Genomic DNA, 26212 nt, shown 5'->3' with positions numbered 1-26212 from the left:
CCATGCTGGCCCTCACTCTTGGAAGGAGCTTTTTGTAAACATCCTCAAAAAGACCTCATTATTCACCTTCAAGTCTCTCCTTAAAAAATCCCCCCAGCGTGATGGCTAAAATACCCCTGACAACAAACGGGGTGTTGCAACTACTGAAATTTCTCTTCAGTGGCTGTCTTGCTTTATACATCAACCCCTGTTCAAACTTTGCCCAACTGACGGCAACATCAGCAATTTACCAGGGGCCTGAAAGCCACAACTCACTTGCATAAAAATAAGTCTATTGGAGTCACCTTCCCCTGCAATACCGATGCCGTCTCTACGAGTTCAGCTTTCACTGCTCCAGCCTGGCCACTTAGATAAAGACAGTCAGTCCATTGTGTGTTGGGACTTGCAGGCAGCACCTCTGTTATCAAATTAAGAGGCTTGTAGGCGTCATTGTAGAACTCATTGTGTTGCATTTTGACTGGGTGTCGTTTGCTAATAAGAATACTTAGGACTTCAGCCACTCAGTGCAGCCAAGCATAAATACAGGCTAAATCTGAATAATCATCATCATCATCATCATCATCATCATAGTAATGGAACTGTACACATACAGGTTGTTGTGTATAAATTTCTGCATGATTTTTTTGTTTCCAACCAATACACAACCCCAGGTGTGTGAAGGAGGTAAACTCTTTTTGGAATGATGCGTCCTGCCAATGGGGACAAATTCTGGCCATTCAAAAAATAATCTGAACTGCAGTAAATGGCTGCAACAAAGCAGTGAGTGCAAAGAGCATATACCAACATCACGGGGCACATTTTTCTTTTTGCAAAATATCTCTCCAGGAACTATTTGTGATTCCAAGGTGCTAAGGTATGTAATGTGTAACTGCAAATCCAAGACAAAATCCAGGAGGATTGCGGATACTCAGCACAATTAGTGTGGTTAGAAGTTTTATAGTTGGTATTTCCAAATTGTAATATTCTATACTGGTAATTCCTCATGGATTTAATATATGTTTACGTATTAGGTACTGGTTAATTACCTGTAGCACGTGCATACTCCCAAAGGGCCAGATTCTGATCTAAATTACACTGGCATCAATCTTGAGTAACTCCCCTGAAATCAGTGAGATTACTTCAGATTAACACCAGTATAAGTGAGTTCAGAATGAGGCCCTAAGGTATTTATTTTATTGTAGAATAGTGACAAGGGTCCATATTTGCTTGTGTCGTATCAATGTAGCTCCATCGATTTCAGCAGGCTTGCATATTGTAATACAGAGGTACATTTGGGCCATTTCAAGTTAACATTTTGGTTTGTGGCTTCCGTCTTCTGACAATTTGAGATGTAGAACCAGAGAGCATTTACTTTGGTGCAAACAGCAAATCAGCAACCAAGGTAGGGCTCTGTGCTGGCTTCAGCTAGGGGTTTAAGACCCCCCCCCCCCAGATTGAACTGTACACAATGCAGCTGGCAGAGGCAGGGGCATAAAGCCAGCCTGCAGTAGGGGAAAAGCCTTGGAGTGACAATGGCTGCAATTTGATGCATTAATGCAGGAGTCAGGTGTTTTAATGCTACTGCAGGCTGCAAAGCAGGGCGGTGAGTCCAGCCGCTAAGTTCCAAAGAAATGGCATGGCACTCGCTAAAGCATGGCTGAGGAAGCTGAAGCGAGGCCTAAAACGCCCCCACGCTGTGAGCCCTGGGGGGCTTTGTGTCTATATATGAAGAAGCAGCAACCAGAATTCAGATATATGGTGAGGAAACATCTTTGGCCACAATGTTTCACTTCTCCCTCCAGCTGCATTGTAGCAGACAGCTTATGAAATGACACCAACTTGTTGCACAGCTACAGGATCAAACTCCACTCCCAATAATACTGGAGTCGAGGGCAGTGGGAGGAGAGTGGGTATAAAAGAGAACAGACCTTGGTTCTCCCGCACTCTGAAAAGCATGAGGGAAGATGGCCAAATCCTAGGATGAATATTTGGAAGTGGGCTCAAACTGCCATGTCTGGGTTTGGAGGCCCGGTTGTTCCAAGCCATGGGAGTTCTGGTTTGGAGTCATTTGCAAAATTGAGCTCCAGTTCTGAGACCAGTGTGGCACTGGACTGGGACTCACGAGATCTGTGTTCTGTTCCAGTCTCTGCCCTTAGCCTGCTGGCTGACCTTGGGCAAGTCACTTCACCTCTCTGTGCCAGAAGACGTTGACCTGCTTTGTAAAATGCTTCAAGATCTAGCAGTGAAAAGTGCCATGTTAGAGTTAGGTATTATAATATCCTGGGTTTGGATTTCAGACACCACTTGCATTTGGATCCAGAGTTGGTTTGAGCTCTTCTCTCAGAATACAGCCAAATTTTCCAAATTCTCTTAGCATGTCAAATATAGGATGGGTCAGTAGACCCCAAATAATGTAATTCACAATATTAATCTGTGCGGGGCTACGTTTTGTGTGTCTTTCAGGTTGGCCTATTGTCTAACATTTCCAGTTTGTTATATAGTGTCGAGTAGATGTGACATTTGTGGGTTGTATCGGTAGTGAAATACAACAAATCAGTGGCGACCATGCAGTGTTTTCTGTCTGGGTCGTTTTAAGGCTCGAATGGTCACAGCAACTCATGGGGAAGATTCCACAGCAGCATGTCTCTGCGTTCTGTGCTGTAGGCTACATTGCTGGCTGGCATGAACATCTGCAAGAGAAGAGGAAGAGAATGTGGTGTGCCCATGTAAAGGGGTTTCTCCTTGAGGGCACCAATCCTGGACAGAGGTTATTCTCATTTGCTGGCTGTTCAGTACCTGATGTGAAACGAGCTGTTGGGTCTCGGTCCCTCTGACGGTTGGGTGTGCATCTGCATCACCACTTCTGGCACAAAGTTGCCCTCAGCCTCAGCAGAGAGACTGAGGTCTGAATGTCCCTTGAAATCCAGGCTCTCCCCTCCTTGGAGCTGGTCTAGCCAGCTGTGGGTTGTAGGCAGCTACACTGGTGGTAGGGGAGCAAATCCTGCCATTGTCCCAGCTGTATCTGAGTAGCCTCTTTCACCAGCACTGAATCCTCTGATCAAGGACATCAGACGCAGCTGTGATGCAGTGCTTGCCTAGTGGTTTCTTGCCCTCAACAAGCAACAGTGGAAATTAGCTGTAATGCAACTAGATTTCAACGTTTCCTGCTGCCCAGTGCATAACCTACCCCAAAATCACACAGTCCTCCCTTCCTCCTCACTCTCAGCATGCTCCCTGTGGCCAGGTATCAGCTGCCTGGTATTATTAGGTTGTGTCTGGCGCTCTGCAGGACACTACAGGCTTGTCTCATGATATTTTTCAGGGTCACCATCACTTAGGGTGACCAGATGTCCCGATTTTATAGGGACAGTCCCGATTTTTGGGCCTTTTTCTTATATAGGCTCCTATTACCCCCCACCCCCGTCCCAATTTCTACCACATCACTATCCTCCCCCCCCCTTTATGAGCCTCTCTAGGGGGCTACTAGAGTGACCAGATGTTTCTTTTTTTTTTTTTTTTTCTTATATAGGCTCCTATTACCCCCCACCCCCGTCCTGATTTTTTACACTTGCTGTCTGGTCACCCTAGGGCTACTTATCTCATTGTTTAAAGTGAAGTGGGGGGCGGATACTTATCTCATTGTTTAAAGTGAAGTGGGGGGTGGATACTTATCTCATTGTTTAAAATGAAGTGGGGGGTGTCAGATAATAGGATCTTGAGTTACTGTGTCCTTTTTCTAATGAGCTGAGGAAGAAAGGCCTTGTTTGTTCCCTTTAATCTAAACCAACCGGGGGAATCTTGCTGCTGTTAATTGTTTCTCTACCAGCCACATGGCGTGGGGGCAGGGAGTGAGCAGGGAGAGGGGCCAGGGGAGAACAGTAGCTCGGTAGGTTGTGTTGTGAATGCTAACCCTGCCTTTCTGATGTTGCTTTTGCAGCGGTAACACCCCTGAGCAGCTTTAATATCGATACCCGCAAGAAGTGGATTACGCCGCCCACAGCCCCACTCTCTTGGCCCAAGGTTCTGCAGCATTCAGATGGGCGCAAGACCTGGTAAGCTCCTCTCAGGCGTGTAGGACTAGCGGTTCTAGTATGGGAGGCATTGCCACCTCTGGAACTCCCATGCACCCGTCTGGGGCCCAGTGCCCACCCCTGGTTCTCTCGGGCTCCTGTGAGCAAGTTACAAAGCACCATCTTGCCTGTGTGGAGATGTAATTCTTTGTACACTTTGAGCCTGGCAATGGATTAGAACCTCAACAGTTTTTGAGTATTTTTTAAAAGCAATTTCAGTTAATCTCTTCATGAAAGTGCCCCTGGATTCCATACTGCCCTTTCCCCAGCCCCAGCTAAGTCCTGGCACTGTAGAGACAGCAACTTCCTTCACCAGACCACCCCACTACAGACACAGCCAGCTGGTCTCCTGCTGCACACCTGCCATAATGTGTATTTCCAGGCCCTGGGCGTGATCTGTAGGCGGCAGCAGCAGCAGTTGCTGCGCCCCAGCAGCTGCCGTGAGATGTGACGGCATAACTGGCCAGAGCTTGCCGTGTTTGTTCTCTTGGGTTTGTGGGGGAACAGCAGTAGGTGTCTGTGCTGGTAGGTGGATAGAAGGGTTGTCATGGAGACAACCTAGAAAGTGTAGGGGAGAGAGCTAGAGTAGCAGTGTATCTATAGAACAGGAAGGGTTGGTTTTAGCTTTGGAGTGCAAAAAAAAAAAACCAAAAAAACCCACCCCAACAACTCCCCTGCTCCTTTCAGCAGAGAGTGAAGTAGGCAATACTCCCAGCATTTGTCATTTCCCAATGCAGTGCGGGAATCTCTTGGGACTGGGGGATCTGCCTGACTGCCCTGCTTACTGCCACTGCATAGATGAGTTGGGCTTCCCTCAGTTCCAGCCAAGGAATCGGGCAAGTCACCTTGGGACTTGTTGCTTTATCGTGGCCCACCTGACCTGACTTAGTGTTTCAGACACTTCAGCACAGCAGGGGTAGAGAATCAGATTAATAATATCTCCCCCCATACCGCCAGCTAAGGCAACTGGCATTGCTGTAGGTAATGGTTGGACTGGAGGTGCAGATGGCTAGGGTGAGGTGGAGCATATTAAGGTGGAAGTCTTTCCTGCCCATCTCTTGTTAATAGCACAGGAAGGGACTTACTGGTGACAATGATGGGATGGTGGGAGGGATGGTGGGAAGACTCCCCCTGTACCCTCCTCCCCAAGAGTCTGCAAGAGAAATTGGATAAACCTGGCACATGTTACCATAGGCAATTCAATCCCAGGCTCTTCTCTAAACTGGGAAATTTTAGGTCTTACACCATATTGCATCTTGCAGAATAGCTATCGAGAACAGTGATGGTAGTTTATGTGACCAGCCACTGGTTGGCACTGTCCACATACCCCATGGCATTGTTACTGGAAAAGCTGTAAGGCCAGGCACTAAAATCTGGGTTGAGAGAGCTGCCACCAAGCTAAGGCAGGGGGGAAGTGAGAGTGAAAGACCTCCCGCTTCCATATCTGTCTGGCTGTGAGGGTGATTAGTTAAGTCCACCCAAAGGTTCAGACACAACCTTGACATATGGGAATGTAGAGGGGAAGACATCATGGTTGGGTTGAGCTGACAGAGTTACATAGACTTCTCCTTTGTACTTTGCAATGAGAACAGACCCCACTTCCTCATTCCCACCCCTACTTCTTATTTCTCCATTTTCTTTAGGGTTTTGGCCACTTCCACGGTAGAGGACGATCCGAGCAGGCAGCTTGGTAGGCTGAATAAGTGTAGTCTTACCTCGAATGAGCTCCACTGCGAGGAAGTTGGCCTGAGAGGTACAGTCTGGCTCAGTCTTCCCAATTGTTGCTCTGAATTGATTTTGAACGGGATGGGGACGTTACAATCACTAGTGTGTGCCATCACAGAGAGACTCAGGCAGGAGGCAGAGAGCAGTTCCTGACGTATGAAGGATCTCTAGGTCATCACTCAGCTCTGATAGGAAAAGAAATCCAAATGCACACTGCCACGGTTTGTGGGGAAGCTTATCTGAGTGTTTGGACACCGTCTGATTTGAATCCTGCTTCAAAGCCATTGGAATCAATTGAAAAATTCGGTGTGTTTCCAGGGTGCCCATCACTATAGTAGTTGAACTTAGCATATGAACAAATGGACTAACTGTATAGGCTATTCCTAAATCCCTCATACTGAATTAGCAGCCTTTGCCTGAGTGTATCGTGTCTGCCCCAGGATGAGAAACGCTGAGATGACCGGCGCTAGAAAACCTACCTAGGCATATTTCCATGTAATTAAATTCCCCCCTTGCTGCTTGATTAATTTTATCTTTTAAACACTGTTTAGGAAATATTCTAAAGTCAAAAAATATCCAGGATGGTGGCATAGCTATAGCCAGAAGCGCAGACTGGATCCTGGTAAGTGATTGGCTGATCCTTAGGGCTTGGAATATCTGTTTGTAATGTACAGTATCTATTTGCTGTGATATATAAAGGATCGGGACGAATATTGCTGTGTACTGATGACATCCTGGCAGTCAGTGGGCCTGCAGGCTAGGGCATTATTGCATTGCCATGCAGGTAACAAGGTTTGAGGACAGGATCCTCTCTTCAGTTTGCGGGAGGGCTGTACCTTTGAGTCATCGAGGGGAAACAGTGCTTGGCAGAAGCCATCCCTCCCGAGAGGGAGGAGGAAAGGAGGCTAAGCAGAAGGTGTTTGAACTTGGCAGAAACTTGGACTTGGCTGATGTGCTGCTGTTACCTCTGGAGCCTTGTTGACTTGTGTATGTTTTAAATCTAACACCTCTTCCTGGCTGTCCTGGATTGAAGCCTCGCCCTTTGCTTTGGTTAAGCATTGAAGTCCAGCACAACCCCGGCATGATTATTGGTCCCCTGGCCTGATTGATTCTGAAGTGTTGCCGGTCGGATTCTTTGCACATCCTTGGTCAGTTTGCTCATTACTTATCAGCGTTGCTCTCCCTTCCCCCACAGGCTTGCCTGCAGAAAAAGCGGCGCCGGGCCCTTAGCATCACAGAAGAGCTGAATGGAATTTGTACCCTGCTCACAGCAGACTTCCAAGAGGAGGCTTTCCTTAACCTCGGCAAAATCAGTACGGAAGCAAAGCGAGTCTGTGGGGAGGGACCTGCCTCTGTGCTGTCCAGGACATCAGTTCCATTCCAGCTCCACTCCCCAGACGCCAGAGTTTGAGCTGAATTTTGCCCTCTGTTATACCAATGTGGCTCTGTGGATTTCACTGGGATTGTGCAGAGGGGATGTCAGGGTAGAATTTGGCCCTAGGCATTTTTTAATAAATGTGTGTACTTATGTTCTGTTACATGCCTCGTGCATTCTGCATGATCAGGCACTGATGGACAGATTTTTAAAAGCATTTAGGTGACTAAGGATTCCAGCAGGCATCTAGTGGGATTTTCAGAAGTGCCTTGGCACCTAATTCCCACTAATTTAAATCTTTAGGGATCTAAATGCCGTTAAAAATCTATCTCCTAGGGCTCAGGCCAAAATGCCAGTTTGGGAGCCTCTCTGGGGGTGGGTTGTGATAGAGAAACATATCTGCATCAAAATGTGTGTGTTAAAAATATATGTTTCTAAAAACTTTTTTATTTTGGTTCTGTAGTTGAGACCAAATTTAACAACAGGGACCAAAATAACAACAACAACAATAACAACAAAATCAACATTACTGACACTGACAACTTCATCAGCGCAGCTGGCAATAGCACCTCCAACAATTCAAGAAACAGCCATGCATGCAAAGGTATGTGCTAGGCTAGGTGGTCTCATGAGTCAGGGGAGCAGGGTGGAGAGGTGTGTTAGATGGGAGCTGGATAACTTTCAACCCACTATTGAGAGTGAGCTGGGTAGGAAAAGGGGTGATACTCAAAAGGTGGCAGATCAAGGCTGACTTGTGGTGATGTGTGTTTCATAGTAGTAATTTAGTAACCGAGCTTTTCCTGGAAGTCTCTCAGTATTGGTGTAGCACTGGTGGAGTTCCCAAGTGTAAACCACAATACGCTATCAGCTAGATCTACTCTGAGTGTGGCTGGATGACATGCTGGTAAAATCGGCGGCTATACCAGAATGGCGCTCCCATCATTGCTAGTACTGATGAAGCTGCAGACCGGGGAGATGCATAAACAGAAGCTCAGCGAAAATGCAGCCATTTGGGACACAGGTTCCAGAGCCCCTGGTGTTGCATAGGATTTTGGGGAAATAATTCCTGTTCCTCTCCCCTTCTTCGTTATTGCTAATTATGTGGTTCCCAATTTGCAAAACTGGGGAAGGATTGTCCTTGGGGTTCCTGACCTCTTGCTAATGCTGCTCTGTCTTGTTGTCCTTTCAAATATCTACTTTTAACTTTCCTAGCAGACTCAGGGACAGAGATCGCTATTGTTCTGGATGGATCAGGAAGCATCGAGCCTGAGGATTTTGAAAGAGCCAAGGGTTTCATCTCCAACATGATGACATCATTCTGGAGGAAATGCCCAGAGGTGTGTGCTCTGCTCTTCCACCTGACCTGGGCAGGCGTCTCAGAGTCTTGTCGTGTTTCAATAGACAGAATAGGCTGTGATTTCCCAGTGATACTGGAAATTCTTCTGGGTTGTGCACAAGGCTGGGAGTCAGGAGATCTGGATTCCAGCCTCAACTCTTCCCCTGACTTAGTGTTTGAGCAATTCACTTACCATCTGTGCCTCAGTGTCCCCTTCTGTAAAATGGGGTGATTCTTTCTATACTATGCTTACCTCCATGCTGTCTGAGCACTCTACAAGTCCAACGAGAAATTATGTTAATGGGATCTGTGTTCCTTGCCCTCCCTCCTACTCATGTTTCGATTTGATTGTGGAACAGTTATGCTGAAGCAGTGCAGTTTGCAGTTTGCTCTGGCTTTGTACCTTGCAAAGTTGTTGTGCTGATTGACTGCTCGTTGTTAAAGTGCTCTCAGATCCTCAGATGTGTGGTGCTAATTAAAGGGCAAACTAAAAGTTCACAACTACATTTTAACACGATGGATCTTTGAAATATTCAGAGGTTCTGTATCAATCTGTCTCTCCTGAGGTGTTTAGTGCAAGAGTGAAATCACACAGAGACAAGGAGAATTGGAGTGTGAAGGCTGGTTGGAGGAGCAACTAGATCAGCATGGGGGTGGGTTTTCATTCTTGCTTGTGGGTTAGTCTAGGTGCTTTAGACAGCGCATCACGCAAAATTCCCACAGTACTTTGAAACACAACTGAGGAAAATAAACTACAAGAGAAAGAAAGACTTCTCAGCCAGTAAATTAAATTAAATTACAGTGAACCTGGTACTCGGGAATGTCGAGAGGCTGACCTACAGGGCCACGAAAGACTGGGTCAGATTAGAAGTTCAGATGCACTTTTCTTGCTGCACCCTGTTCTCCTACCTGCAGTGCGGTCCCAGCAGGGGCTGCCAGAATACAGGGTGTGATGAAAGCAAAGGGATAAAACTGGGAGGGAAATGGATCCATAACCTAGCTACTGTGTGCTCCATGTAGAGTCAAGAATAGCTGAGGAGATACTTCCCATCCACTGTACTTAATGCTAAGCATGGCACTTGGAGAAAGGGGTCTGGGGATCGCTGCCTTGTCCCTTGCCTGACCTAACCAATTCTGCCTTCCCCAGGTTACATTTGCTGTGGTACAGTACGGAGCAGCAATCCGGACTGAATTTGACCTGCAGGAAAGCAGCAACAAGTCCAGTGCTCTCTCCAAGGTCCATAACATAACGCAGCTGGGCTCTGTGACCAAGACTGCATCTGCCCTGCAGCATGTGCTGTGAGTTACACACCTTCGAGAACGCCAGAGCATCCCAGGGATTTCTTCTGCTTCATGCTCATGGCATATCTCGCCTGAAATTGCTCCCTGCAAACACCCTCAGATCCCCCCCTTGTGTCTTCTTCTCCCAGCCTGGAGCCTCTCCCTTTCCTCCATTCATAATGCATTCCTGGCCCAAAGATCCCACTGGCAGAGGGGGTCTGGATGTGGCTCCCCCTGGAATCCATCAGGTCTGTTCCAGGTATCCTCCATCAGAGGGGTTGTTAAAGGGCAAAGCTGGGGTCCCCTCCCAGCTGCCTTAGGAACATTAGAACCTGCCTTCAGATTCCCAGTTCCCCTTGGCCTAGTGGGGGGAGGGAGGAGTGAGGCGTAGTGGATAGAATACAGGACTAGGACTCAGGAGACTTGGGTTCTGTTCCTGGCTCTGCCACTGTTCTGATGGGTGACCTCGGGCAAGGCATGTCCCCTCTCCGTCCCTCGGTTATGATGATACTGACCTGCTTTGTAATGCGCTCTGAGATCATTTGATGAGATGTGCTGTTTAAGAGCTAGGTGTTATTACCCTGGAGAACAGCACAAATCCATCTAATGACTTTGTGTCCTCCACATGTGTTAGTGCAGCGGGAACTTTCTCGCATGCTGGAATTTCAGGGAGCCACCATCAGCCCATTGATGACCTTGATAGACATACAGCTGGGCACATGTAGCGTGTTCCATAAACACATCTGGGTTTGCGTTTCTGCAGAGATGAGATCTTCAATGAAAGCCGCGGTTCGGTCAAGGGTGCTCACAGGATGATCCTTGTCATGACCGATGGGGAGATCTTTTTGGACCCACTGCGCTTAACGGATGTGATGAGCTCCCCGAAAATGGCCACGATCGAACGTTACGCCCTGGGGGTAGGTGTGAAGTGACGCGCGAGCCCAACTCCTTTGCTGTAGCTCGTTTCAAAGGTGGAAAGCAATTAGACAGAGGGAAGTGGAAAGGACTGCTGGGAGCAGCAACTTCCGCAGATAACCATGCGTGTAAGGGCTACCTGCTTAGAGTGACATCCCTCCGCTGATGTGTGTACTCAGAAACTTTGGTAGTGAGCTGGGGAATAAGGAGAGGGTGAGTGGAGAGGAAATCTGGAGTGGCCTAAGCATCCAGTCTGAAATACCCAGACTTCCTTGACCCAGCCAGCCTTCCATTCTTCTTGGTGCCATAGAGTTTATTATGTATGAATGAGATCCTAAAACCAGAGGCGCCGTCTGCTCTGTGGGATTTCCTGAAGTCCACATGGCACTTCTTACAAAAGCTAGGGAAGAGCAAAACTTTCCCTACCCTCACACTTCAGGGTGTGCGACTAAATCCTTGTGATCCTCCGGGAGAAAAACCTTTTTATCAATGTAAGGAGGTGGTGATGATGATCAGTGAATTAGCTAATTGTTATGGTCCCATCTGTTCAGTCTGGTTACACTCACAGTGGTGTAGAATAAAGTCTGCTGACCCAGTGAGCTCAGGTGAATTCTTGGGCAGAAAGGTTTGCATTGGCTTAGGGCCTAAGTTGGAAGTGGTCTGTGAAACTAGATTACTCCCTTGCCTCTTGGTATAAGGATGGCTCGGATTAGCTATTTCCTTGCAGATGAATCATTCAGAATGAGGATTCCCTCTGGAATCCAGGCTCCTGGCTGCAAACACCTCACTCTGTTGTTGCCCTGAGTGTTTTTGGATCTCTTGGGCATTTGTTTGTTTTGTGTCTCTGGCTATGGCTACACTTAGCGCTGCACAGCGCTGCCGTGGGAGTGCTCCCGTGGCAGCGCTTTGAAGCGCGAGTGTGGTCGGAGCGCCAGCGCTGGGAGAGAGTTCTCCCAGCGCTGTCTGTACTCCACCTCCCTATGGGGATTAACGTACAGCGCTGGGAGCCGCGCTCCCAGCGCTGGGGCTCTGATCACACTGGCGCTTTGCAGCGCCGCAACTTGCAGCGCTGGAGGGGGAGTTTTTTCACACCCTGCTGCAGCGCTGCAAATCTGCAAGTGTAGCCAAGACCTGAGTGTGAAAACTGCTCCACTTCCCTGCTGTAGCCTAGGGGTTGGCTTCTTCTCCGTAGGTCGGCGACGTCTTCAGCAAGCAAAGGGCCCTGAAAGAGCTGCAGCTTATTGCCTCGGACCCTGATGAAGATTACTTGTTCAAGCTGCCTGACTATGAAGCCTTGGACGGCTTCCTGTCGGTGCTGGAGAGAAATATTTTGGGTACCTCAGGTAAAAGGCAGCAGTGTCCTGCCACTAGCAAACGCTCCCGTTCTCTGTAGCCTGCACAATGAAGAGTGCTGTGATTTTTTAAATAAATGTAAATAAAGCTCCAACCCTCAGACCGCTAAAGACCTTGTTCATTATCTGCCAAAGCATCCCAAAAACAAAACAAAAATCAAATCAGCTGAAATTCCCTGGGTAATAATTGCCCAGAGGCTTCCCTTGCTTGAGCCAGCCTGAAGGGGAGAAGACAGATCCTCCGCCATTTGATCCAACCTCCCCTTCCTTTTATACTTTGCCCCAAGTGACCTGCAACTACAACTTCCAATTTTAAGGGACTCAAGGGATTTAGCAGGTTCTGTGAGATACACACATGCACCCAAGATCCAATGCTCTGTGACAAGCAGGGCCGGCTCCAGACCCCAGCATGCCAAGCGCGTGCTTGGGGTGGCGTGCCGCGAGAGGGCGGCAAGCGGCTCCGGTGGACCTCCCGCAGGCATGCCTGCGGAGGGTCCGCTGGTCCCGCGGCTTCGGTGGAGCATCCACAGGCATGCCTGCGGGAGGTCCACTGGAGCCGTGGGACCGGCGACCACCAGAGCGCCCCCCACGGCATGCTGCCCTGCTTGGGGCGGCGCAATTCCTAGAGCCGCCCCTGGTGACAAGGTGCCTCTGCTCTCAGTCACGGGCTGGGCAGATTGCTTCCATTGAATGCTGTTCTGCCACAAGTCCTTGTCATGTATGCCTTGTACACAGTAGGTTGCAGATTTACTACCAACCCTCCTTCTCAGAGACATGTCTTCCATAAGATCCTTTAACGTACTGCCGGGAATGTCTGCTGTGAGCGCGTAAGGTAAGTTACACCTGGAGCTATGTAGTGGCTGAACAACTCAGAATTCCATTTCTGTTCTAAGGTGAAATCCTTCTCCCACTGAAGTCAATGGTAAAACACGCATTGATTTCAATGAGGCTAGGGTTTCACACCTAGGATATCTCTACACTGCTGTTGGGAGGGGCATCCAAGCTAGCTCGGTAAAAGTACCGGTATAGGTGTAACAGCACAGGGTGACCGCCCAAGGTCCCTGGGTATATCCTTTGGCAGCTCGCCCCTGCTGCTGTACCTTCAGTGCTCTATTTAGCGAGCTAGCACAAACAAAGCTATCTTGGGGATGGCTATCCATGCTGCAGCCGCACTTCCCGATTGCAGTGTAGCTACTATACGCTTGTCTTAAGTCCGTACTTTAGTCTGACCCGCTATGGGCTGAAAGGATGCTGAATGTGTGAAGCCCTGGGGCTGGTTCATCATGGAGTCCTGGCCCGGGGCACTGCTGCAAAGCATATTTTCACTTTTTATTTCTTTTCTCCCCCTCCCCCTTCATTTCTTGTTTCTAGCGGCATATCAACCAGAGGCAAGATCTGGCTATGAAAACCAGAACAACAACAACAACAACATCATGGAGGATGATGACAATGACTCATGTAAGTGATGAAATACCTTGTCAAGGGATTGTGCTGTTGGATATCAATGACTAGCATAGCCTAGGGTCTCCCTGTGTTGCTGAGGACAGCTGCACTCTGGATGCTGATACTGCAATTGCAACTTTGCAGTTTCACACCCATTAGCTGGCTATTGAGATGCATTTCTCGCAGTGCTGGAATAACGATGGTCCTAGTCAAGACCTCTGAGCTCCTGACCACCTCCTTCTAAATCATTCTTTTTGTGTCCCGGCAGACTCAGGGACAGAGATCGCCATTGTTCTGGATGGATCAGGGAGCATCGATCGTGAGGATTTCGAAAGAGCCAAGGCTTTCATCTACAACATGATGAAAGCGTTCTATGAGAAGTGCTTTGAGGTACTCTCTTCTTCACTTATTGGTCTGCAAATACGGCAGCCACTGCGCTTTATTAGCATTGCCCCTTTGGCCCGAGTGACTAGCCAAAGTTCGGGGCATTGCAGGGTGGTTTCTGTTAGGATAAGAAATCAGTGATACGATTTAGGTGTGTTCTTGGTGTCATTACCTTATTTACACAAAATGCACACACAGTCTTGCTTCCCTGAACACAGTAGGAACAAACGGCAGTCGGCCGTTTCCCGGCTCAGAAGTCCCCAAGTCCTCAGCGAACTTTGTGCCCAAGAATCTCTGTCCCTCTGGTTCCTCACAGGATCAGGCTCACAACTGCTTCTCCTGGCTTCCTGCCTACAATACCCATGTCCTGCAACCGATACCCTAGCCCCGGCCTTTGTACCCAGGGAAACCCCTGTTGAACTATCTGGTTTAGCTCTGGCCTGCCATGCCTTGGGCAACCACCCCCATTGTCTCCAGCTGTTTTATGGTACCAAAAGGGCTTGATTGCTCTTTTTGTTGAGCCTGAAAGAGAGCTTGGCCCAGCCATTGGTTCTAACACAATCAGTGAATGTCTTTGGATCCAAGAGTCCCCTGCTGGCAGCCATTAGCCCCTTTCTGCATAACACCATTTGTATTTATTATTTGTGTTGCGGTAACTCCTGGAGGCAAAGGCCCCATTGTGCTCGGTGCTGTACAAACGTAGCCTTGAAGAGCTTTACCTTGTGCAGTGATCTCATCAGCGGCAGGCCAGGTCAGTCCTTTGAGGGGAGAGCTCCAAAGGAAAGCCACGGTGCAGCGAAGAGTGGTGCTGGTGATTCAGGATGGTCCCATATAATTCCCTCTGCAGGCTGGAATGTATGGCAGAAAAGCAAGATGAAAACAAAGAACTTAAAAAACAAACCCTCCTGTCCTTGTCTAAAACTCTCCTCTGTCTGTTCACTAAATACAGAACAAAATATGAATCTGATGGTGGCTCTAATTTTTCTGAACTAACATAACTTTTCTTTTCTTCTCTGTGTTCATCTCCTTAGTATACAGGTGCAATGTCTGCTGGAAAAGATTTTACTTTCTGGCCCTCCTTTATAGATTCATAATAGACTGTAAGGCCAGAGAAACCATTTTGACCATCTGATCTGATCTCCTGTAGAACATAGGGCATAGGACGTATCTGAATTAATTCCTGTTTGAACTAGAGCAGAGCTTTTAGAAAAACCATCCAATCTTGATTTAAAAATTGCTGGTGATGAAGAGTCTACCACAACCCTTGGTAATTGGTCCCACTGTTAAAATTGTGCCTTATCTCCAGTCTGAATTTGTCTTTTCCCATTAATGCCGTTCTCTTCATTGGGATTTCTTTACTGCTTGTTTCTGAGAGCCCCAGTTCTCTGGATCAGCTATCAATATTGAACTCTTACCTGATGCTTCTTTCCAGTGTGATTTTGCCCTGGTGCAGTATGGATCTGATATCAGAACTGAGTTTAACCTGCGAGACAGTTGGAACGCTAACGCTACCCTCCAGAAGGTTCAGAACATCACCCAGTTGTACAACGTGACCAAAACAGCATCTGCCATCCAACATGTGCTGTAAGTAACAACATAAAAAATGGCGATACTGTATTGCTGGGGCACTTTCTGAATAGATGCGTGAACATTTGGGGCCCAGATCTGGTCACATTTCCTTAACTGGCCAGAAGGGTCCCTATTGAGCAGCGTGAGGCACTCCTTCCTTGCCAGGACACTGAACATACGTTACGGTTTATTGCACTTTCTGACTCTACCAGTGATGATGGGGCTGCCTCAGTGACCCTGGTTATCCAAAGGCTGCAGATACCCAGGGGACTGGGAAACGAGAGGAGTCAGGCCAATAGACTAGGAGATTTGTCTTCCCTTGGCCTATGCTACTGGCTTGTCATTTGCCTGCTAAAGGCCAGTAGACAATGTGAAAGCCTAATCCCTGGTCTGGGGCACCAGGAAGGCAATGAAAAGAAAACCTGGAAAGCATCTGGAGATGCACAATACAAACCTGAAGAATGGAACCAGGATTTGAGCTAATCAGGGTACAGTTAATCAAGCTGCTACATGTTCTCAGTGGAAAGCCCTGGGAATGGTATATGGAGCTTTTAACCTCTAGGCTAAAGGACCAAATCCAGCCCAGGTTGGTGGTGACTGTGAAAGCCTTTACCATGTGTGAAAGCAGCGGTGGCTGCTAAGAGGCTTATGTGAACTGAGATATTGGTCTCTGTCCAGTCCCTACTGGGATACATGTCCCCATCCCAAGAGCCACCACCCCAACTGGAATAAACTGACTCCCTTCTCGCAGCCTCAACACAGAGGGCAAGAACTGAGTAAACATGGGGAGTGCCATCTCCCTCTGGCAATCATATTAGCATGTATGGTGGGGGGGGGAAGGAGGCGGGGCAAAGGGGGCAATGTAATTTCCAATACCACTACCTTTACTGGAATGGGTGGAATAGGGATCTGAGAGTTTGGACTAACCAGAGATACTTTCTGTTTCCAGAGCTGTTGACTTGGCAATTATCCTCAGCACTAAATTCACTATGGAGGGCGGGGGTGGGGTCTGGTCATTTTTGAGTTATGTGAATGTGAAAGGAAAAGTCCTGAGGAATTAAGTTCCTGCTCTGGGCCTTGGTACAATTATTAGCCAGAAATTCATAGGAATTCCAACAGATCTGTTGGCTCATCCCTCTGCCCCCAGAAACTCATCCTGTGTATGACAATTTTAACAGGGATTCTATCTTCAATGAGAGCCAGGGGTCCCAGAAAAATGCTGCTAAAATCATGGTTGTGCTGACGGACGGGGAAATATTCCTGGATCCAATGAATTTAACAACGGTGATAAATTCACCCAAAATGGCAACAATTGACCGTTATGCCATTGGGGTAAGTTTGGAATATCCAAAGGCTCTTGTTCTAATCTGTCCCCCTGAACGTAGCTGATATCCCTCATTAGAGAGCAACCAAGGGGAGAGAAAGGAAAAAACTGACCCACATGGAAACTTGGTAAGTGATGGAAATGAGGAGTATGTATAAAAATGTATAAAAATGAATCAGTGGAAAGTAAAACTGATTTAATAATATGATCAACAGGTAAATAAAAACCAACCCAACTCCATGGAGTGCTGCAGTTTCAAGTCTCTTGTAGACTTCCTCTCCCAGCACTCACACCACCCTTTCCTCAGATGCCTTCACTCGTTCCTCTCTCTTTCCATGTCACAGCTAAGTTTCTCTACATCACCATTAAGGCCTACGCAACTTCCATCCTCACTTGTACCCCATCCTCGCTGACTCCTGCTGTGCTCTGCTGTCTGCTATGCCCAGTCATCTTTGATGCTCCCACTTCCTGCCCACCTGCTCTCCCATGCTACCATTTTGGTTTGCTTGCCCTGTGTCAGGCATCTTCCATCTCAACATTTAAATCTCTCCTGCAGGGGCCCACTGCATTGTGTTCATACTGCAAAGTTTAATGTAAACTATAAAGCCAGTGGGATCAGTTCACTATATATTTTAAAAAACACTCTAAGGTAAGACAAGTCAAGGCATTGAGAGAGGGGAATGGTACGTCATGATCCCACAGGATGTTGGAAGGCCGTAAGTCACAATGAATAGATAAAAGTTTATAAAACCTTGCCTGAAAATCTATGGTTTTCACAGCTGAGTGGGGGGGATTTAGCCACACAACTCCCATGGAAAGAAACAAATGGAAATACTAATTCTTTCTTAGTTCATCACAATCAGCTTTATCAGTCAATGCTGCTGCTGCTTGGTCCTTAGAGCGGTGGGGACAGCTTTGAGGCATTTTGCATCTTCACTGTCTACAAAAATATATCTTATTCAAGCTAAAGGGACTCTAAACTTGGCAGAGTATTTCCCCTTCAGTACCAAGCTTAATAAAAAGTGGCTTTCATGGAAATGAACAATTTTTTAAATTTTGAATTGACTCTATTTTCATCTTCAAAGGAACAAAATGTAGCAATTGGAGCTCAACTTTGTTCAATATTCTTATTCTCCATAGCAGCTCCCCAGGGACTGGTAACTGGGCCACGGGCATCAGTTATCTGAAACAAAAGCACCTTGGTTCTAGCTGGTAATTACATTTGGAGAAAGACAGGTTCAAAAGGCATTATATGTAGGTGAAGGAAGTTTTATTCTGTACATGGGTTTCAGGAGTAGAAAATTTGGAGTTTGTGTGACAGGGAGGAGATAAAAGGTTTATTATGGAATTTTTACAAGACCGAGACACCAGAAATCAGGACACATTAATTCCGTTAGCAGGACTAAACTAACGGACAGTCTGATTTCTAAACAAATTCAGACTAGTAAGTCTTTAGCCGAGAGTTATATGGAGACGCTTTACCTTTTAAATTTGCCCCTTCTCTGCAGCTAGAATCTACTTTTCAGCAGATATGACATCAGCCTGTTCTGTGGAACTGTTTCCTAAAGGCCTGATCCTAGGAGGCACAGAGAACATCCAACTTATTGACAGCAAAGAATCCTGTGGCACCTTATAGACTAACAGACGTTTTGCAGCATGAGCTTTCGTGGGTGAATACCCACTTCTTCACCCACGAAAGCTCATGCTGCAAAACGTCTGTTAGTCTATAAGGTGCCACAGGATTCTTTGCTGCTTTTACAGATCCAGACTAACACGGCTACCTCTGATACTCAACTTATTGATGTCAGTCGAAATTGCAGCTGCCGCGAGCTCTTAGGAAACTCACTGGACTGAGCCCCAGTGCAGATTCCTGGGGTTTTATAACCCCCAAACAGATGCAGTTAGGTAAAGTCACCATTTTTCGATCAAAGTGCTGCTCTTCTTCATTGATCTTGGTCTCCGTCACAGGTGGGAGAAGCATTTAACAAGTCCAAGGCCCTAAGTGAGTTGCAGCTGATTGCCTCTGATCCCGATGAAAGTCATTTATTCCGGGTGACCAACTATTCAGCGTTAGATGGGCTCCTTTCAACCCTGCAGCAGAAAATCATTGCGATAGAAGGTGAGGGCAAAGCTCTGTACCTTGTCATCCTGTCTGAGTAATAATGAGAAAATGGCTCACTACGTCCTCTTCTGATTCTCAGGCACGGCAGGCGATATTACCCAATACGAGCTGGCGCAAACTGGTTTCAGTGCACAGATCCTGGACAAGGCAAGTGCCTGCTGCAGTCTCACTCCGGTAGATGAGCGCACGGTGCTGTTTATTTTGCATTTGGGAAGCTTGAAAGAATTGATTCTCTGTATTTCCTACGTAATGACACACCCTACAGTTTGAGAACCAAAAGAGTCAAATCTCCATTGCCTGTTTGATAACCAAAAGAGTCAAATCTCCAATCCCTGGAGCCTGTTTCACTGGTACCTCTTGATTACATAAAGATTTCACTTGTATATGCTCGCTAGCTGGTATATCTGATTTCAGTGTCTAACACGTGTATCCACTAGCATTTGATAGTAACTGCTGTATCTTTACCAAAATTAACTCTCTTTCATGCAGAAACCTTGGAGTCAGGGGATTTAGATTCTGTTTCCCACCCTGCTGGTTTTTATTTGACCCTAGGGTAGATTGCCTCACCTCTGTGTGCCTCAGATTTCCCCTCTCTGGAATGGGGACAGAAGTGCCAGTCTAGATCCTGGGGGAGCTGTGGGGCTGAAAACACTGATATTTGCTAAAGTGCTTTGAGGTCCTTGGGCACAAGGTGCAAGAGAAGGGCAAATGATTATCCTGCATTCTTCTCTTCTATCTTTCCCTATGTGAACTCTACAGCAGCACATACTGGTTGGAGCTGTGGGGGCCTATGACTGGTCCGGTGGAGTTCTGCTGTACGATTGGGTAACCAACATAACCACTTTCCTGAATGAATCTAAAGAAGCAAAAGAAGCAAAATACGGCTACCTAGGTAAATAGCACCCCCCGCCACCCCAGGGACAGTCTGATTAGGTGGTGGCTCCAATCCTGCTCCCAGAATAGTTAATGGGAGAAGGATCAGGCCAAATATACCAATGTGTGGATGGTGTTTAGTGGACAATGTGCCAGCGTTGAAAGCATTAACCCAAAGAACAGCAAATCTTACAGGAACTGGCTGAATCTTTATTGCCTGCAGCCGGGAAAGGGACTCTGCTGGAAGCACTTTCCTTCTTACTCAGCAGCATAGTGGTCATTTTCACTGATCCATCATGATACACCATGGCATCATTTGCATCTTGTTAATATGCATATGTTTACTGTATAACGACTCTCAGAATGATTGGAATTTTTTTGGAGTCTATGAGTAAATATTTAATGTGCCGCAGATACTGGAGAGCAAACAGAGCCTGAATCATTACAAATCCTGGCCTAGAATGGTGTAAAATTTTTGCTTATTAACATGAGTCCTGTACCTCTTAATATTTGACTTAGCTTCAAAAATCTCTCCATTTAGTTTTATGTGCTCTGGACTGTCTACCCACACAATAATGCTTGTGCTATCTTCTCCCTGTCACATAAACCCCGTGAACTTTCTTTTTTGCTTCCTTCACCTTCATGATGTCTTTTTAACCTCCAGAGGCAATTAAAGCCAGGACCAACATGTGTATATTTCACATAACCATTCAGGATCTGTGATTAAATGCTAGGGATGTGTTCAAAATTTTGTTGCGTGTTGCTACTGCAGAGCCATTTACACGCTGGTGCTACAGTTGTTGTTACCCATTGCGACTTCAAATTCAATCAAGAGACTAGGCATCACAAGCTGTTAAAAGGGATGACTTACGAGTTTTGTTGGCTTTTTCTCTCAGACAAGTAACCATCACCTGTTATTTCCTAATCATTCTTTTAAGTGAGATGGTATCAGACCAAAACCATGGACCACAACAGCCTCAAACTTTGTGGATTTTTGCTTCCTGCTGCAGATCTAGATTTGAATTCCATTACCTGTGGCGGGCATGGGCCAAGCTAAAACCCCAGATCCAAAGTTTGTGTCGTTGGCTTTTTGGCTCAGCGATAAAGCACTGTAATGATCATGTGTCATTTCTGCTCATTCTCTAAATGCACAGGGTACAGTGTGGCTGTGGTGAATGCACAGGACGGTGCCTGGTATGTGGCCGGAGCTCCACAGCACAGCATGACAGGGAAAGTGCTGGTGTTTAAGAAAGATGGCTCAAAGCAAATCCTACAAGGAGATCAGGTACCCATGCTTTGCTCAGTCTTTGCCAATCAAGTAGGCTGACAAAGCACTAAGTCCGGTGGAAACAGACGGACTCCACATGTCTTTATTGCCATGCAGCCATTACAGACCATTTTTCAGCATGTGCTTCCTCTAATCAGAACTTCCCCTGCATTCTTCTAGAGGCAGATCATCAGCTGGTGTAAAGTATCAGAGGACACTTGATTTCAATGAGCCTATGGAAACTCCGACGAAGTGGGTATTCACCCACGAGAGCTCATGCTCCCAAACGTCCGTTAATCTATAAGGTGCCACAGGACTCTTTGCTGCTTTTACAGATCCAGACTAACACGGCTCCCCCTCTGATACTTTACACTAGCTGAGGATTTGTCCCCTTCCTTGACTCCTTGTAGACTTTAGAGATGGCAAGAGCAGAGAATAGGAAGCAAACTGTATAACTTTGTTCATCCGTAAAGTTTTGGGGATGTTAGAAAAATTCAGACAACTAGTGTTGTAGATAGCTGAGGGAAACGACTGGGGAAAGGATGTAAGTCCAGTTTGGATAAGAGGGAGGTTTGAAAGAGGTTCAGATAATGGGGTTAGACTATCATTGCATTCTGATACCTGACCCCTCAAAAAGAAAATCCAGTCACTCCGACTGGAAAAGGTATCCTGCACCGCCCTTTGTGAAATTGTTGGATAGTGATACTGGTGCTGTTATCTGGTTACTGGGGCCCTCCTCAAAGATGGTTCATTGTGATAATAGGAGTCATGAAATGATCCATATATAGACAGAGGGACAGATAACTATGCAGAAATTTGCACCTTGACAGGTGCAAAGGGCACCAGAGAAGGCTATTATTATGAAGTTATTGTTTGTTGAGAATTCCAGTGTAAAACCTGACTCTTTCTGGTGCGCAGGTTGGGTCTTATTTTGGTTCTGAACTCTGCTCTGTGGACGTGAACCAGGATGGGGAGACAGACTACCTTCTTGTGGGAGCCCCGCTTTATCACATCCATGGGGAAGAAGGACGAGTTTATGTGTATCAGCTTAAGGTAAAGACACTGGCTTCAGCAGTTCTGACTTGCCAGGAGCGCTCCCAACAGTTCCTTGAAATACTTCTGTTACCACATGCTAGTGGTGACAAATAAAACCTTTATCCTTGGTGCTTTTCCTGTATAGTCTCTCAATTACATCCATTTGGTGCCCATGCATAACTCGTGAATGTCTTGTTGTATCAGAAGACCACAGAATGATCAGTCCTGTCTCAGTTACTGGACTGTGAAAGAGAAACTCTGTAATAGAAATGGCAATATCTTTGTGGCCTCTTGTAGATTTATTACACAGCATGATGAGAAATAGAAATTTGTGAAATTGTTTCCATCTCCCATCCCACCTGTTGTTACGGACCCTGTCCCATAGAATGGAGCATCTTTCTGTTCTGATTATTTTATAGCCTTTTTTTCCCCATCCCCCATAACCACTCTGTGAAACAGCATTCCTTATAATGATTGTTTTAAATTAATGTACATGTCAACTGCTGTTGGAACAGCTTCCAGGGGAGTTCCCCAAAAGTAGATCAGTGGGCATGCCCACCTGCTGAGTTCGTGTACAAGATGCACAGCATACAGTTCAGGAAGATGGTTCATGCTACATCTCTGCTTTGAAATCCAGTGTTATAAAACATGCTGTACCTACTGAGCTATTAAAGAGAAACTAAACTGAAACCAAACTGTGAGTGAATGCAAAACTCTTGTTTAAAAAGAAAAATGGTTGAAGCTGGCAAATCAGTAATAGAACACAGGGGACTGATTAGGCTAGACTAATACATATGCTTTTTAAAACAAAATATTTGACAATCACTTCCTCCTTTGTTTCCTCACTGAGCCCTGGTGTTCTGTGTATACCTTGCAAGTGCTGATGACATTGCTGACACCACTTAAGCCTCGCCTGCGCTAGGAAGGTGACTTATTGCTGCTGGTAGCTTTAGCTGAACCAGAACTGAACGACAGTTTAACTGGAAATGTAGACCCAGACAAACCATGTTCAGCACCGCTTTAGAAGCAGCTAATGAGACTTGCGTAGGGGACTTCTAGAGTGGCTGAAAGCAGCTGGTGGCCTCACATCACGTTCAAGACATCTGTCAAAAGCCAAGTAATGCACCCCCTCAGTGAGGCTTATTTCTATGAAGCAGTCTGGGGAATGTGACATTCTCAGCTACTGTAGAGCAGATTGCAGACCTGAGGAATTGACTATTGCTTTTACTTGGAAGGCACTCAGATACTATGGAGATGGGAGGCAATGTAAAATCCTACGGTGGATATGTAGTGTTTGGATGTTGGTGAGTAGTGTAGGAGCAGCTGATTTCCAATGTTTTGGTTATTTTTACTTATAAGGGTGCAGACGTACCCCGGCTCCTGCTCTCATTGACTCCAGTAGCAGACCTTCAGAGGAATCCTTTAATTTATTGTTTCAAGTTTTGTTGTTCACCTTCGATCCTTACTATTAAAAAACCCGGCTTTCAGGAGCAGCAGGAATAACCGCTTGGTGTGTTTCAGAATGGTCACTTCTCCCATGTGGGACACTTGAGTGTCCAGACACCATCTGCTTTTGCAAGGTTTGGGTTCACTGTGGCCAGTGTTGGGGACATCAGTAAGGACGGATATGGGGACGTTGCAGTAGGAGCTCCGCTTGAGGATCGACTTTTGGATTCTTCTACCTTTGGCAGCATTTACATCTATAATGGAGATCAGAATGGGATCAGGAGCACCTTCTCTCAGGTAGGGAGGAGTCCAGTGTGAATCGTATGTGCACTGAGGGTTTAATGGGGGGTGGGGGAAAGAGCACGTTCTTCTGGTAGAGGGTTCAGAGTCAGGACTCCTGCATTCTATTTTAATTTCTGACACTCTGTGCAGCTAGGAGCAAGTCACCTGGCCGCCCCGTGCCTCGGTTTACCCATCTCTAAAATGGGCATGTTAATAATTCCTGCCTCACAGGGGTGTTTTGGCAATCTAATCCATGCTTTTATCCAGCCTGGCTTTCCACTTCTTGCACGAGCAGTTCCTTTTACTCTGGAAAATCACCTTATTACCAATTAAACAGTGAATCAGCCTTGAAAAAAGAAGGGGCTTGCTTGATAAAGCACTGGGGCTTTATCTTTTAATCTGAAACCAGCTTGAATTTGCTAATTTTTATGAGAGCCACCAGACTCAGCTCATTCTCAGGGTTGCAGTTCCCTGCTTACCAAAAATGCTGCAGACACCAGAGTATATCACTGGTACTCAAAAAGCTCATTGTATGTGGATCAAAAGATACTCCACGTGTGGTGAGTGCAGATTGGAGGCATGGGTGAGAAACGTAAAGATGTGTGCCAGGCAACTTGTGTGAAAGAGACTCTGCAGGTTTGACTCAGCAGAGCTGCTTCTTAAGCTCAGCTGGCTGGCAAAGTCCTGCATCTTGGCAGGGGGTTAAACTAGATTTCCTTTGCGGTCCCTTCTAACCCTATAGATCTATGATTCTAAAGTGCCCACTTGAGGATGTGGGTTCCACACCTACTGACTAAACATCCTCCATTAGCAAGTCTGCCTGTCCATTGCAGGAAGTGTATCTGAAGAAGTGGTATTTTTACCCACGAAAGCTTATGCCCAAATAAATCTATTAGTTTTTAAGGTGCCACCAGACTCCTCGTTGTTGCAGAAAGTGGAAATGAGCGACGGGGGATGGGTCACTTGATGATCACCTGTTCTGTTCATTCCCTCTGGGGCACCTGGCATTGTCCACTGTTGGAAGACAGGATACTGGGCTAGATGGACCCTTGGCCTGACCCAGTAGGGCCATTCTTAAGTGGTTAGTTCCCTATCCTGGCTATGTCAAAAATGTCACAGGGTGTCACTCAGAGCAGTCCCATGTTAACTGGAGAAATATCCCATCTTAGATGTGTTGATCTTTTCCTCCCACAGAGGATAAGAGCAGCTGAAGTTGCTCCAGGTCTCCAATATTTTGGACAGTCCATTGATGGTGGTTTTGACTTGACTGATGATGGTCTCATAGATATCACCGTGGGATCGTTTGGAAATGTAACTGTGCTCCGGTACGTAGAGATTGCACCTGTACTCTAGATGTTGTTTAGTGGTTCCATTATTGTTTAAAGTATTGCTGGGACATATATTAGTTATTCTGTTGATAAAAAAAGCTTCCTAAATCTTTGTCTGTTATGTAAAGGCTTTAGGTTAAGTTAGAAACCTTCTGCCTTTGAACTTCCAATGCAGAAAGAACAAGTATTATTTACTAAACTCGAATCAATTGTAATGTAGGGCTTCATTGGCCCCTATTTTTGTGCTCACGATCCTGCACATGCAGTTTAAGTCCATTAGACATGTAAATAGCTTACAAACTTCAGTTAGTACCTGGACATCTAAATGATCTTAAGTGGGGTGGATACATTTCACAAGGCATGAGGTTTAATTTGCACCTGCATTTTTGATCCTGGAAAATGAATTGCACATGAAAATTAGAGAATTTGCACCAATATCTATGTGAGTTGCCCTAGAAACCTGGAAGAGGTACAAGTACCCAGATTTACACTGGCAATTCAATTACAGGTACAAAAATGGAAACCCAGTTTTGAAACTCTTAGCCCACAGTGTTGGTGGGTTCAGATCATCTGTTCCTTTGGATTTTGAAATTTCACTGCATTCTTGACATTCCCAGCCAAAGCTGGAAATTTTAGAAATAGACCAGTCTGGCCCAGTGCTGTTTGTCTGCTGAGATTTCAAGAAGGCAGAAAATATCAAGTGGAATAGTGTAGAGCAGGGTTAGGCAACCTATGGCACAGGTGCCGAAGGCAGCATGCGAGCTGATTTTCAGTGGCACTCACACTGCCCGGGTCCTGACCACCAGTCCAGGGGACTCTGCATTTTAATTTAATTTTAAATGAAGCTTCTTAAACATTTTAAAAACCTTATTTACTTTACATACAACAATAGTTTAGTTATATATTATAGACTTATAGAAAGAGACCTTCTAAAAACATTAAAATGTATTACTGGCACACGAACCCTTAAATTAGAGTGAATAAATGAAAACTCAGCACACCACTTCCGAAAGGTTGCCGACTCCTGGTATAGAGCCAGTTTACAACTCTTGCTCCTCGCTGATAGGTGCTCCTGAAATGTTTTCCCTGTAAAGCATCAGTCTGGA

General features: G+C 46.2%; 1 protein-coding gene across 2 annotated transcripts in view; it reads left to right on the top strand.

Annotated features, from left to right (window-relative positions):
* Nucleotides 1-26212, top strand: part of ITGAE (integrin subunit alpha E) — a 55420-nt gene that overhangs the window by 6674 nt on the left and 22534 nt on the right. Inside the window, exons 3-22 of one of the 2 annotated variants that reach the window (XM_039507483.1) lie at nucleotides 3917-4031; nucleotides 5693-5802; nucleotides 6326-6396; nucleotides 6970-7087; nucleotides 7613-7753; nucleotides 8365-8486; nucleotides 9633-9784; nucleotides 10530-10683; nucleotides 11874-12024; nucleotides 13405-13491; nucleotides 13745-13866; nucleotides 15293-15444; nucleotides 16608-16761; nucleotides 18722-18872; nucleotides 18955-19022; nucleotides 19635-19767; nucleotides 20903-21033; nucleotides 21934-22068; nucleotides 23572-23793; nucleotides 24973-25103. In XM_039507483.1, coding sequence (XP_039363417.1) covers nucleotides 3917-4031; nucleotides 5693-5802; nucleotides 6326-6396; nucleotides 6970-7087; nucleotides 7613-7753; nucleotides 8365-8486; nucleotides 9633-9784; nucleotides 10530-10683; nucleotides 11874-12024; nucleotides 13405-13491; nucleotides 13745-13866; nucleotides 15293-15444; nucleotides 16608-16761; nucleotides 18722-18872; nucleotides 18955-19022; nucleotides 19635-19767; nucleotides 20903-21033; nucleotides 21934-22068; nucleotides 23572-23793; nucleotides 24973-25103 — 2620 coding nt within the window. Of the gene's footprint in view, nucleotides 1-3916; nucleotides 4032-5692; nucleotides 5803-6325; nucleotides 6397-6969; nucleotides 7088-7612; nucleotides 7754-8361; nucleotides 8487-9632; nucleotides 9785-10529; nucleotides 10684-11873; nucleotides 12025-13404; nucleotides 13492-13744; nucleotides 13867-15292; nucleotides 15445-16607; nucleotides 16762-18721; nucleotides 18873-18954; nucleotides 19023-19634; nucleotides 19768-20902; nucleotides 21034-21933; nucleotides 22069-23571; nucleotides 23794-24972; nucleotides 25104-26212 lie in introns of both variants that reach the window. The other variant, XM_039507482.1, reaches the window with a different exon arrangement.

Source organism: Mauremys reevesii, linkage group 20 (genome assembly GCF_016161935.1).
Source record: "Mauremys reevesii isolate NIE-2019 linkage group 20, ASM1616193v1, whole genome shotgun sequence".
NCBI classification, from domain to species: domain Eukaryota; kingdom Metazoa; phylum Chordata; order Testudines; family Geoemydidae; genus Mauremys; species Mauremys reevesii.
Note: the sequence above shows the minus strand (reverse complement) of the source record. Positions and strands in the feature narration are given on the sequence as shown.